The following is a 13,040-nucleotide window of genomic DNA, read 5'->3' on the forward strand; positions in this document are numbered from 1 at the left end:
GCCTTTATTGTAGAACAGTAGATAAATCTAGGATTTCAGATCCTGGGAGAACACTGCTTCTCACCCCTTAAACCTTAAAAATAGGTTTACACTGAGCTTTTGAATAACAAAGCAGCAGCTTGTATGCTTTTATTTTTTAGAATTCTTTCCATTACTAAATAAGTATTAAATAAAATATTATGGACAAGTTTGCTATACTAAAGAGTAATGAAGTACAAGTTTAACAAATCAAGTTTTGCAATGGCTAAATTAAAAGATGTGTAAATGACTGGTTTTCAAACCACTCATTTGGAAGACAGGTGATGCAACAGGCTATGAACTAGATCTTCTGAGATCAAATAAATCTAAAGTCAAAACAAGTCATGCCAGATCATTCCTAGCAGATATCTGCGAAAGTGAAAAACCATTAACCCATTTGCCATAATCTGAAATCTCTGTTCAATGTCAGGGATGTTTACACTTCTGTGCCTTTAATATTTTATATGAAGTTCAGATAAGGTTTCTAGTTTAGCCCAATGCTCAAACAATGTCCCAATACCACCCATTAAAGAATTCTGCCACATCTGAGTTTCAGTTATTCAACCTGAAGTTACCCTCTCTCTCAAAGCAAATGTTTTTAAAATTGCAGATGTTTAAAACTAAACTGTATAAACAATTTATAATGCAAGATATGTACACAGGATGTTCTCCAAAACAAATCCATTTATTTTTAATATAACCACATATGTATTAATGCTACCCAAAATGCAGTTTACTCAAAGTCAACATGCCTGGCTTATCTGCTTCAATAAAATAACATGCTTACCTGTCTTGATCTGGGTCTCCCAGGAGAAAACTTTCTTTTGGTAATAGCTGGCTTCCCCATGCCAATTTTCGGAGTGACAGATATGTAAGGTGCTGGGAGTGCACATCCAGCAGATGAAATCAGTGCTGGAGTCTGACTGTGCATCACATCGTGTACAGTATGCAAGTCTAATGACACTGCTGGAGAGGAAGACACGCTTGTCTTGCTTATATCAATTGATGATGAAAATGAGGAGCATGTCTCAGCTGGTGATTTAATGGGTTTGCCTGCTAGTGGTGAACTATTTTTTGCACAATTTTCATTTGCAGGAGCAGTTTTCACTTCCAAGTGAACAGCTGGCGTTTCAGAGCTTTCATGGGTTTCTCCCTTTTCTACATCGTCTTGCACTCTTACCGTCTCCAATTGTTCTACCACCTTAAAGGCAGTTTCCTCCTTTTTCACAGGCTCTAAGGTTTCTGGTGCTGTAGTTATGGCCTCGGGTGCTGAAGGTGGAGGCTGAGATTCCTCTGTGGATATTCCTGACATCTCAGCATCTTGCTGTAATAGTTGTTTCTCTTCTACTTGAGTGTCTGACTCCTGCTGCGTTACAGCTTGAGCACTCTCTGTCACTTCCATCATTTGCTCACTTTGACTGTTGTCAGGTGCTGGTGTCGGTGTCCTTTTAGGAGATGTTTCCATTTCAGCTGCATCAACCTGATCAGGAACTCCTGTTTCCAGTTCAACAGTCTTTTCATCCGGTGATATGTCTATAACTAAAGAAGAAAATAACATTAGAGATTCATACGAAAACATCAGGCATGAAGCCATTTTCAATATTTAAAAGAAGTGGAAGGCATTTGAACATTACAACATTTGTCTCCCAAAGAACAGCTACCTAAGCTGTTAAATGGTCACAGGCAGGCAATTCTCAAGCCACACATACACTTAAACTTTAACCAGCACAGTTATGAGTATGGAAAAAAAAAAACCGCCACCCATACCTGACAAAGCTACACCAGCAAGTGGCCTAGTGTACACAGATACACTGAGAGAAAAATCCTTTTGCTTGTATGGCTTGTTTTGTTCAGGAAATGGAGTTGAGGTTAGACTGCAAATAAACTTGTTGATCAGTATATATCAGGACTTTTATTGATTGGGTTTCCCAGTATTACTATACTAGCAAATCCTTTCTAGTGTTGCGAAGGCCTTAGCACAAGGCTTTGACAGTGGAACTCACTGTCACCCAGGGTAGGCCCAAATCTTGAGATTCTAGAGCAATGTGCTTTCTGGATGAAAAGGCTTAAAACAGACTACCCATGCAAAAAACCTTAAATAATTAAAAAACAGGATGATGCAAAGACAGCTAGTTCTGCAATGCTGCAGCATATAATTATGGGAACATTACGACTGAAATACACTAGATTCTTACTATCACTGCTAATTTATCACTAAAATAATATCAAGGAGAACAAGGAACACTTTTTTTTTTTTTTTTTTTTTTACAAAAAGGTAGACACTTATTGCATCTTTACTATGAAATACTTGGTAATTTCATCTCATTACTGCTGGTTATCTAGTTAGTTAGGTCAAAGATGTTCTCAAAAAAAACAAATTCAGAACAGATTCAGGTTCTACAAGCCTGCCACCAAGTCTCCCTGCCTCCAGGTACAGTTTTGATTTTGCATCTCCTTGTTCTGGTCTCTTTGTTGGGGGGAAAGACCCACACTAACAATAACGGACACTGACCAAGCCTGATCCAAAAATCACTGAAGTTACAGAATGGACTTTCCATTTCCATAGGCTTTGTTTCAGGCCCTGGCTGATTACTCAGTCAGGATAAATATGTATAAGGAAAAGGCAGGGGGGAGGGGGAGATTTCTCCCCAAATTCTTTTCTAGTTATGTTAACATTAAGTATTTTTATTAAGAATGTCAAGTACAAAAATTTCAGAGAAAAGTGAAAGTGTGATTTTTTTTATTTTTTTTTTTTTTTTACAGGTGAAGTTAGGTATTTTGTATTCTCTTTTCTTCTTATACTTTACATTCTTCACAGCCTTTCACAGCATCTGATGAAGTGAACTTGGACTCACAGAAGCTTGCAATCTGTATCTTTTTTACGTTGTTTATAAAGGTGTGCATCTACCCTTTTGGGAGAAGCTCCCTTTTTTTGTAATTCGTATCCACTTCCTGCCTAGTTGATTTTCAATGCGCTCTCCCCTAGCCTAAGGGGTTAGAAGGGGGCTTTGTCTATTCCAGCAGACTCCACAGCTTCATGACGAACCTCTCCTCCTTCCTGTTTTTTTTAGGAGCTTAGCTTCCTCTTGGGACAGTAGAGAGTAGCTGGGAAGGGGTAAAATTCTAGCCAAGTGGCAGATCTGAGGGATACAGCAAGATCCCACCGGCTGCAGGACACCTAAGGGCATAGAAGGCCTTTCCCCAGAGCTGGGGTGCCTAGAATGACAGCTGTCACCAAGCGCATGCCATACAGTGTTTCTAATACTGTAAGCACTTTCACATTTACAACAAAGATGTTAATACCATATTTCAGAGCATCTCCAAAGACTTCTTTTCCATACAACTCAAAATACACAGTAAAACATAGATTTTATCATAAATACTTTGGTAATTATGATAGAATTGAAGGAAAAAAAAGTTAATGACTATTTCATAGCATATTTACACTTTTCCTTTTGCTTCAGCATGGCTGGAGAGGAAAAAAGAGCAGACAACAGTACAGGAAGGCCGTCTTCCTCAAAAGCATGAGGACAGGGAAAAAGTTCATAATGGACGCTAACAGCAATGTGCGTTCCCTTTGAGCCATGTACGTATTGTAACAAGGTATGTTAAAAACAGTACAAATTTTTCAATTTTAGTATTCAGTGTAGAGACAGCCATGTTATCCTGAAGTGAGGCAGAAGGCAATTTAGAGACAAACTAGTTTAGAGGCATGAACTTTCACAAGCAACGAATACTACTTTTAGCACCTAAAACTTCCTCTCAGAGACTCTGCCAACAATAAAGTGATACTGTTAACTTCAGTTCAAAGGAATGATCATTTAGATAGGTTTTAAATCTGGGTTTAATGTATAAAAGTGATCTCATGGACATGAGATGCTACAAGACTTGTGAAAGGTCACACACATAGGACAGCATAGCATCGGACAAGCTAGCCTACTGGACTAGGTCTACTGGACTAGGTACAGACATTGAAAAGGTCCAAAGCAAAATCAGTCTAAGTTGCACAGTTTTCTGTAAGTGGCATAGTTTATATTGGTAGTGAACAGAACACACATTTGCCATTTGGTGGTGGTTCGGGGTGCTGCAAATCTTAGACTGGGTTATGCCATTTTTAAAACAGTCTGTGAGCACCATGCTTCTATTCCATTAGGAGTGTAGACTGGTTTTGTGCACCACACTTCTGTTCTGTTCTGATCACTTATACTGGTAAAAAGTGTAATGTCTGTACCTGGCCCAAAAGCTCACAACTCTTTCAACCAGTTAATCTCCAAGATGTTATCCCTGCCCAATGTTCAATGTGATTAACAATTTACAAGAACCTCAGAGTATAAACAAACATCCAATGAAATCTAAATCACTTCAATTCATTTAATCCAGGGGTGTTAAACATGCGGTCTAGGAGCCAGATTTGGCCCATGGAGCTGTACCATCTGGACAACAGGGCTCCTAGAGAGGTCAGGAATTCAAGGGCAGGGTCCACTACCAATATGTGGGATATGAAGCCCTGTTCAAGATGTGCATCAACGGTGGGAGTGTGAGCAACAGCTGCATTAACCCTCAGGCTCCCAGCTGCCACTTGCCCTGACACCACCAGATCCAGACACAGCTCCCAAAGAGACACTTGATTTTGATCAAACCCCACCCAGGAGTCGTGGGTGAGTTTTGACATCCCTGCTTTAATTGGTTCTGTGTAGTCAGACTGCTGTATATTTTAAAATAAATGTCTGATCACAATTTAAATTTTCAACAAATGTAACTGGGTAACTCATTAGAAAGACAAGTTCTCCTTCTAGGTAGTATCCTGAACAAATTTACACCCTTGAAATATTCTCCATAGTACTACTGGAGAGGAGACAAAAAACAAACAAAACACTAAGGGAAAATCCTCAGTTGGCATAAACTGTCTAGCTGGACAAAACACTCGCCCAAACATGCAGATCAAAGCTTTTCATCTTTTTGTCTTTCAGGATCATGACAACAAGTTACAGTGTGCAAGAGGAAAGCAGTGTAGATGTATGGACCTGAATCAACTGCGATGGGTAGACGTACGGGCCTAAGCCATACATTTCTGAGCAACGTAAGCCCCCATTTGTAAAGACAGAACAGAATTACATCCACTTCTTTGTTTTTGCAATAGCATCCCATTAAATGCTCATGTTTGTTATGCATTACACCAGAGGGATTCCTTGCCTTACAACCAGCTTGCTCCCATGTGGCATTTTTGATTGGTATTATCTCTGAGTAAGTTGAATATCATCCCACTGGAATTTTCCCAATTTTCTAAATTCTCAAGGTCTTATTGCAGTTTCACTTTATCTTCTATTATGTTTGCAATTCTTCTTAAATTGGTATCACCATCAAATTTGATTACTTAATCTTCTAGAAAATCTGTGAAGCTATTGCATGGTACTAATACCAAAAGACATCTTCAGAAGCTCATTTGACTTCTCAACCAGTTTTTATCATAGTTTGATTGTTTCTCTCCACTTCAGAAGACTAATTTTTGTGTTCATACTACCATGTCTTCATTAAGAAAAATCTTCCCAACTTTTACATTATGGGCATTTAGTCCCAAGTACCAAAGTGCTTCATTTAATTCACTTTCCACTGGCAATTTTATTTAAAATAGAAACAACCATGATTTGTCAGGTTTTTCTTTAAAAAAGCTTAAGAATTCCTTCCCTTCTCATAAACCTATGAGTCTTTCTATGCATGAAGCTGTCCTGTCAGTATTTAACAATCACTTGCTGCTTGCTGTTTTAATAGGCTACCTAACAGTGTTGTTAGATGAACAAGCTGATCAATATTTAACCTTTGAAACCATGAGGTGGCAACATTCAATTCTTGTGTATTCCTGTTGTGCTTCCTAGGTTCCTAGCAATGACTTTACATTACCAACTTGTCACCTATATAATCTGACATTTGTTTCAGGATCCTACATATAATATTTTAAAAGTTCATTTTTGAAAGTCATTTCTGTAAGGTCTCCTTAAAAGTACATTATTTTTGACTTGTACTTCTGAAAGTACTGACTGTTCAGAAGTCTCATCCAACAATTCCCATGATGTATGTACAATATGTGTGCATGTGACAAAACCTTTTTGTCACTGAAGCTCTTATGTGTATCATGTAATCAAATAACTTCTACTCCATCATACACTCATGCAAAGGCAACGAGTAAAAGTGAGTTTACTCAGGTGCAAACAGCTGTAGTAAAACACAGATCACGGAACATCTGTGTTAATCTGCTAGCTGCTGGAGAAGCCATGATCAGGAAGCACAATGCCAGGACTACAGACTGGGCCATGTTATATGCCCAATAATGAGAAAAATCATTAACTGTGGTGGCAAGATGCGAGAAGATGATGATTTTCACACACTGTAGCAGGACAACTCTGCTAGCTTTTTGTTCTAAAATAACTGGTGCTGAAATATACGTACAACATCAACACTAATGACATGCCATCCACTGTTTTAGGCAAGCAAGAGTTATAAAAAAAATAGAGAATGATCAAAGCGTCTCAATACTTGTAATGAGTTATGATGACACAATACAAAACCTGAAAAAATTACTCTGAATTCTTTGCAGAACAGAAGCAATGTAAGGTCACACTAAGGAAAATAGAAACGAAAAATGTATTTAAAAAAAGAAACAGGGAATTAAAGTTACCCAGCCAGCCAGTCTGTTAGATGGGACCTGCTGAGCAATTGTTCGGAGACAATCACGTTAAATGCTTTGACAAAAAACTTTGACTAATATTTCTGATCCTTTTTTGAAAGGCAGAAGATGATTCTTCTGACAGGGATGTGGAGCTTTTCATCATTGCAGGAGGACAGCCTGGAGACTCCAACTATCACAGCCAAAAAGAAAAGGTGAAGTCATACAACTTAACGGCAGGTTATGGAAAATAAGACCCCATCCTATAGCCACCCTGTAAATATTCACCCAACTCTGAGAATGACAGGCAGGGGAGGGCATGACTGACAAATGATCTGACAAATCACTGAAAATATCTTACTAGTGGTCAACAGTTCTAAACCAGATATCATACACTACAAGCCTGACATTTGAGACTGAATATTTCTGAACTGAAAGATAATCAAATATCTAATATTGAAGACAACAGTCTTACTGTTTAGAAGCTTCTCTGGCTTTGGGCTGTTTTGTTATGCCTTTAAGTGAAACTTCTTCCTTATTTAATAGGAAACTTTGAAAAACGTGATGTCATTCTTCAACTGGCAAGTCCAGCTTTCCTATAAGATGCTGAAGGATCAGAAGTTGTAATGTTCTACTGAAAATGTATAAAAGCAGAACCAAAGAAAGGTGGATAGCTAACATTTGAACTTAAGGGTAAAATACATAGTACTTGATACTGTATGCTTGTGTTAGACACGTGGTATAATTTCTCAAAATCCAAGATTTAGTTAGTTCTCTAGTTTTGTGTAGCAACATATGCCATTATTTGGAGTGCAGAATGTGAGAAAAAAAATGATCCTGGACAGCCTGATATTATATTCAGAGTATGAAAGGTGTGGGGGGGGGGAGGGTTGTTGGGTTTTTTTTTTTTACAACAATTTCCCCTGCTTCTCTGTGTTTTCAAAGCAAATGCGATGATTTCTTTGGTTGTTGATTCTTCCAGAGATGAAACAAGATATTGGAACAAAGATAGGAAAGATAAAAAAATGGAGATTCAAAAGGGATATGAGAACTCTTTACAAGTACACTCCTTTGCAGTCTGATATTAAAAAAAAAAAAGTAGTTCATTTTAGTACACAGCATCAATTGCAATTTCTGAAGGGCGGTCCACCCACCAAGAGAACAGATGGAAAGGCAGTTGCAACAAGGGCGGGGGGGAGGAGGAAAGGGGGAATAAAGAAAACTTAATTCAAAACAGGAGAAAAAAAATGGCTTGTAGTTTTGCCATGGCCTATTGTTATAAACTATAACATCTATTTTAAAAAAGTCACTTCCAAAAGAAATATAGAAGACATTTTCGTGCTAGAACAAGTGAATGTATAATTTAACCTGTGCAGCAAATATACTGGGAGTTCTCAGCCTTTGGATATGTTCCTTAAAACACACAAGAGAAGTTAATCCACAAGCTTTTTGTGGGGTGTTCAAACATTAGACTCATATAGAAAATCTAGGGACTGAAGCTATATGGCAAAAAGTAACATATTACCTCACCTTTTCCACAAAAACACAAGTGCAGAAATTTGTATAACTCCTATTATTTCTGGGTTTCAGGAAAAAAAAATACCCCTAAGTAAATAAATTGAAATACCCCTAAGTAAATAAATTGAAAGTATAACATTTTTTGAGACAGATGTTCCCAAGACATTTTATAACTTCCAGTTTGGCTTCACTGAACCAATCTTTAAAGCAAAGTCAATACTATTAATGAAGAATTCAGGTGGTGGCATCACTACAATTCATCTTATAGCGTGACAAGAAGTTCCACGAATCCTTAATGAAAGAACAGGTGCACTGTACATATACTGCTATTTTGTCAGGCTTTGAAACTTGCATTCTTACCGTGTGTGACACATGCAGTGGTTGACTCCTGACCAGGGCCATCGTCAGTAATTGCTTGTTCTTGAAATGCCACATCCTCTGCACCACCTTCAATTTCCATTTCATTTGTACAAGCTTAAGAAGAAGCAAAATATTTATCAATTTTGACATGCTGTTTATTCTATTAAGTTGACATCAGCAGTTGGCATCATTGCTTGACCTTTTGGTTTAACAAAGTAGTATTCAAATATGCAATCTGGGTTGCAGCAAATCGGGACAACTAGAAGGTTAGGGGATATACGCTAAAGATTGAGCACCTGATCCTCATTAACATGAAAACTGCTTTATACCACTTTGACAACTGAAAGGAACCAAACAGTCCATGCTTGCGTGATTCTTGTATAGAATCTGCGCTCACTTTTAGATCCCTTTATATTTTCAGTGTACTGGGGCCTTAGGTGTCCCCTTGTATTTTAGAATAAAGACCTGAAATACAAAATAAGGTGGCATTGTGGGCTTGGAACAGTAAAAAAGGTTTTAACTAAAATTAATATTTGGAACATTGACCTACTTGCCAGACCCAGCCAAAACGAAGGATAAATTTTGCAAGTAATAAACAGGCCTTTTATCTATGAGGTTCCCATTTTTATCTAAAGGAAGTTGCATGGAAAAAGCCTTGCTCATAGAGTTCATAAGCTGTTTTTTGCACTGAAGGCAACAAAATGGTGCGCAATACTAGATGTACACTCCCTCCCTCTCCCAGACGCTGTTAAACCTAACAAAATTCATTAAAATGTACTAAGCAAAGTAGGGGATAGGGAAAAAGTGAGGTTCACATTATACTTCAGCTCCTGAAGAGCTAATCCTCAGAGGGCTTTAGTGTAAAGAAAGCAAAGTGAATATCACTTTTTATTCAGGAAAGCCTCTTTAAAGTTCAAAAAGCCAAAACACATTAAAAAAATACCACTTTTAGCACCTAAAACTTCCTCTCAGAGACTCTGCCAACATTAAAGTGACATTTTAACTTCAACTCAAAGAAGTAATCATTTACATGGGTTTAATGTATAAAAGTGATCTCTTGGGCGTAAGATGCTACAAAACTACACTCGTATAATGGGTCCAGATTACTCCTACTAGTTGAGATGACAGCCCCACTCTTCCTTGGGGAAAAGAATATATTCTTCCATGTTTCTTCTAACTAAAAGTCACAACAAAAGAAACAATTTCAACTTGAAGTATCCAAATAAAAGCTGCCATCTATCTAGAAGTGTTTTCCCTTCAAGGCTGGAAAACTTTTAGGATTAGTTTGATGTGTTAGTTCAGACTTCTTAAATGATCTGAATATGCTATTTGAAAAGTTCAATAACCTCCACTAACCTTTCAAGATAGAAGTGACCTTTCAAGATTTAAGCTGCTAGTCATGCTAACCTGTTATACATGTTCATTCCTAACCCTCTGCCGTTCATTTATTTATATTTACCTACTGTCAATGCCCTTCTTCAAGATCAATTTTTCATTATCTCCCTCCCATTCACCAAGGATGTATACCTACAATACTGCCAGCATCCAAAATAGTGACTTGTTTATGTAATGTAATTGGCCTGTACACATGGGAGTATTCCTGGACTTTTCTGGCCTCAACCAGGGGCGCTTGATGTTCAAGATCTGAACACCTAGCAACTAAGCTACCTGCTTCTTCTATAGAAGCTCACAATATTGGGATATTAGACTAGCTGCATTAGTATTGGGCTGGCAGAGCACTGGCAAGCAGCGCAAGATTTCACGCGTGCCCTCCTGAGGTGGAACATGCTGATTTTATAAAATGTCTAGCCTCTCTCTCCAAGCTTAGACTTCAAACAGTTTTCTCCTTAGAAAACAAGACATCCAGGAGAGTAAGCACCACTCATCAGAAAATGTGTTGTGAAGTTGCCAAACAAAGTCAATGCTTGACTACTATTTTATTAGTAAAATAATAATATTTAGGTAGTACGGTCTAGGACTCAGGGACCTGATTTCTATTCTGATCCTGCTGTTACCTTGGACAAATGACATCTTATTTATCTTCCAGTGTTTCACCTGCCATCTTTCTCTAACTTGTCTATTTAGATGGTAAGATCTCCAAGGCAGACTGTCCCCTAATGTGTAGAGTTAATCACATTTGTTCTCAGCTGGACTTTTATAATGATAAAAATGTACTATTACATGCTATTTTAATGATTTTAATTAAATATACTTGTCAGAGTTGTTGTCCCTATAAGAAACATAAGCCCAGTTTCCCTGGGATGGAACAGATGCTCCCCAGCTGGACCTAAACGAGTCGAGGGCCATAGCGCCCAAGACTAATAAATAGAGAGATGAAAACTGGAAGAGCCAGATATCTACCAGAGTTTCTGAGAAGAAGTACCTAGCTGGGAGTTGGGAGTGTTAGAGGGACTTCCTTGAAGACCTGGGGATGCAGCAGAGGAGTAGATCCGCAGATCTGACAGCCTGGACCTAGGGAAGGCAGCAGAAGGGCTGGCTTGCTAACTTGCCTGTGATGAGAAACAGAGCCAAAAGGCTGGAGAGGAACAGAAGCCTGTTAGCTTCACTGAAGCTGAAGAGCTAGGAGGCCAGATAGGGCTGAGAGCCAGGGGGAATCAACAGAAGGACTCACCTGTTAACTTCTCAACACTGGAGAACCAGAGCCAAAGGGCCAAGGAGTGAGAGTAGGAAGACAACCCCCAGATGGGGTTACTGTTGGGAAGGGAAGGGAAGGACTGGGATGGTGGGTTGAAAACAGGACTTTGGAACAGATTTGCGAGTGGCAGACAATGCTAGAATTGGAGATATTTGTATGTCATACATTGTGTTTTGGAGCTTTAAAAACTATGCACACACGGAGGTGGGGGAGGAGGGTTTGCGTGTTGAGACACCCTTCTACACATCTTTATGATAATTGACCATTTGATATTCTTGCACTTTAAAAGAAAAATGTTACCTGTCATACTGCCAGATTCAGGAACAAGTTCACAAGTGTCCATTACATCACACGGCTGAGTCTGATCCCCTTCTCCTTGTTTACAAAGAGGGCACATGTAATCTTTTAACTGAGAATCTAATTCATTACCTGGAGGTTTGTCGCATTCTATGTGAATCCACCTGGGGAGATTAACTTAATGTGACTATGCGATTTTAATAAATTATCAGTTGTCCTAATATGAATCAGTCTAAATATAGAAATTTCAGTGCTATAATCCAATTCTCAGGGGAAACTCAATAAATGACTAAGGAGTGCAGTTGTAAAAATTATGGCTACACAGACTCTGTACTTTGGCTTATTCCAAAAGTAAAAACTAGAGAACGTGATTTTTTTTGCAACTCTGAGGCAATACTGCGCTGGGGGGTAGAAAGAAACAAAAATGAGTTTCCAGTACACCCAGCACAGAACAAACTTAAATACTAAGACCTAAGCTTTATTTATAGCCAGTTTTGTAGCCGTGATACTGCTGTACATCATGATATTCCACAGCTAACCAATAAGAGTATTTGATATCACCTCCATATATTTTCCTATAGATCCCCTGTATTTTTTTCATTTCAGACCTAACACTGGTCTATCTGAAAAGAGAATAACTACTTTGTAAGTTTTGCACACAGAGACAATTACAAAGAATTTCATTTGTGTAGTACTAATTAACATGACAAATTTAATACTAGAAAGACTTTAAAGCCAATATTCATAAAAGTTATTCCTTGATCGCTGTAGTCTTCAGCTTACTCAGAGTGAGAAGGATCGGCAGGATAAGTTTCTTGGTGAAATTTTCTAGCAGGAGAGAGGACAGTTTCCTGCCCTCTCCTATTTACTTGTCTGTTAAAGATTATAAAAAAAGGACACCTACCTATTGCCACTGCGGGCAGTATTTTAGAATGACCCTTGCCCACTTTGAACTGAAGCAATTTCAATATGCTAATTTTATATGGGTCACTGAACACACTGAGTGATTTAATTAACCATAAGAAATTAGGTTTCTTACCTTTTGCACATGTGACAGTGCAACATGTCTTTCTGGAAGTCTGGGTGGCACAATTTTTCACAGAAAGGACAAGGCAGGTTGTCTTGCTGTTGGTAACAACTGTCACATACCAGACAGTTGTGGTGCCACTGACAACTGGTTCTTGTGCCACACTCAGCACATACTCTGCAGTTCTGAAATTACAAGCATTTAGTTTTTAATTATGATGCTTCACAACATGATCAGATTGTTGGTAACTGACACTTTCCCCTCTGAATGGGCATTTATTCTGCGTAAATGCTGGTAAATAGTACAAGATTAATAACAGCCCTGAATTTAGATGCCTTCTACACCTGCAGAGTATGGTAAGCGTGGGCATTGGCAGGAAACATTTCCTTGTATCTTTATTTGGAAGCAACACCCCTCGAGTGAGCAGATACTTCAGTCTGAAATTTCATTCAACTGTTGGCTTCTTGTTGAGAATACCAGCAAGAGTGCCAATTAGCACCAGT

General features: G+C 38.5%; 1 protein-coding gene across 2 annotated transcripts in view; it reads right to left on the bottom strand.

Moving 5' to 3' along the window:
* Nucleotides 1-13,040, bottom strand: part of KMT2C (lysine methyltransferase 2C) — a 287,322-nt gene that overhangs the window by 121,873 nt on the left and 152,409 nt on the right. For both annotated transcript variants that reach the window (XM_019530420.1, XM_019530412.1), the window contains exons 10-13: nt 12,550-12,722; nt 11,514-11,674; nt 8,558-8,671; nt 806-1,557 (exon numbers count right to left, since the gene is read on the bottom strand). In XM_019530420.1, coding sequence (XP_019385965.1) covers nt 806-1,557; nt 8,558-8,671; nt 11,514-11,674; nt 12,550-12,722 — 1,200 coding nt within the window. The remainder of the gene's footprint in view (nt 1-805; nt 1,558-8,557; nt 8,672-11,513; nt 11,675-12,549; nt 12,723-13,040) is intronic.

The sequence above is a fragment of the Crocodylus porosus genome, unplaced genomic scaffold (assembly GCF_001723895.1).
Source record: "Crocodylus porosus isolate Cpor-Errol unplaced genomic scaffold, CroPor_comp1, whole genome shotgun sequence".
Taxonomy (NCBI): Eukaryota; Metazoa; Chordata; order Crocodylia; family Crocodylidae; genus Crocodylus; species Crocodylus porosus.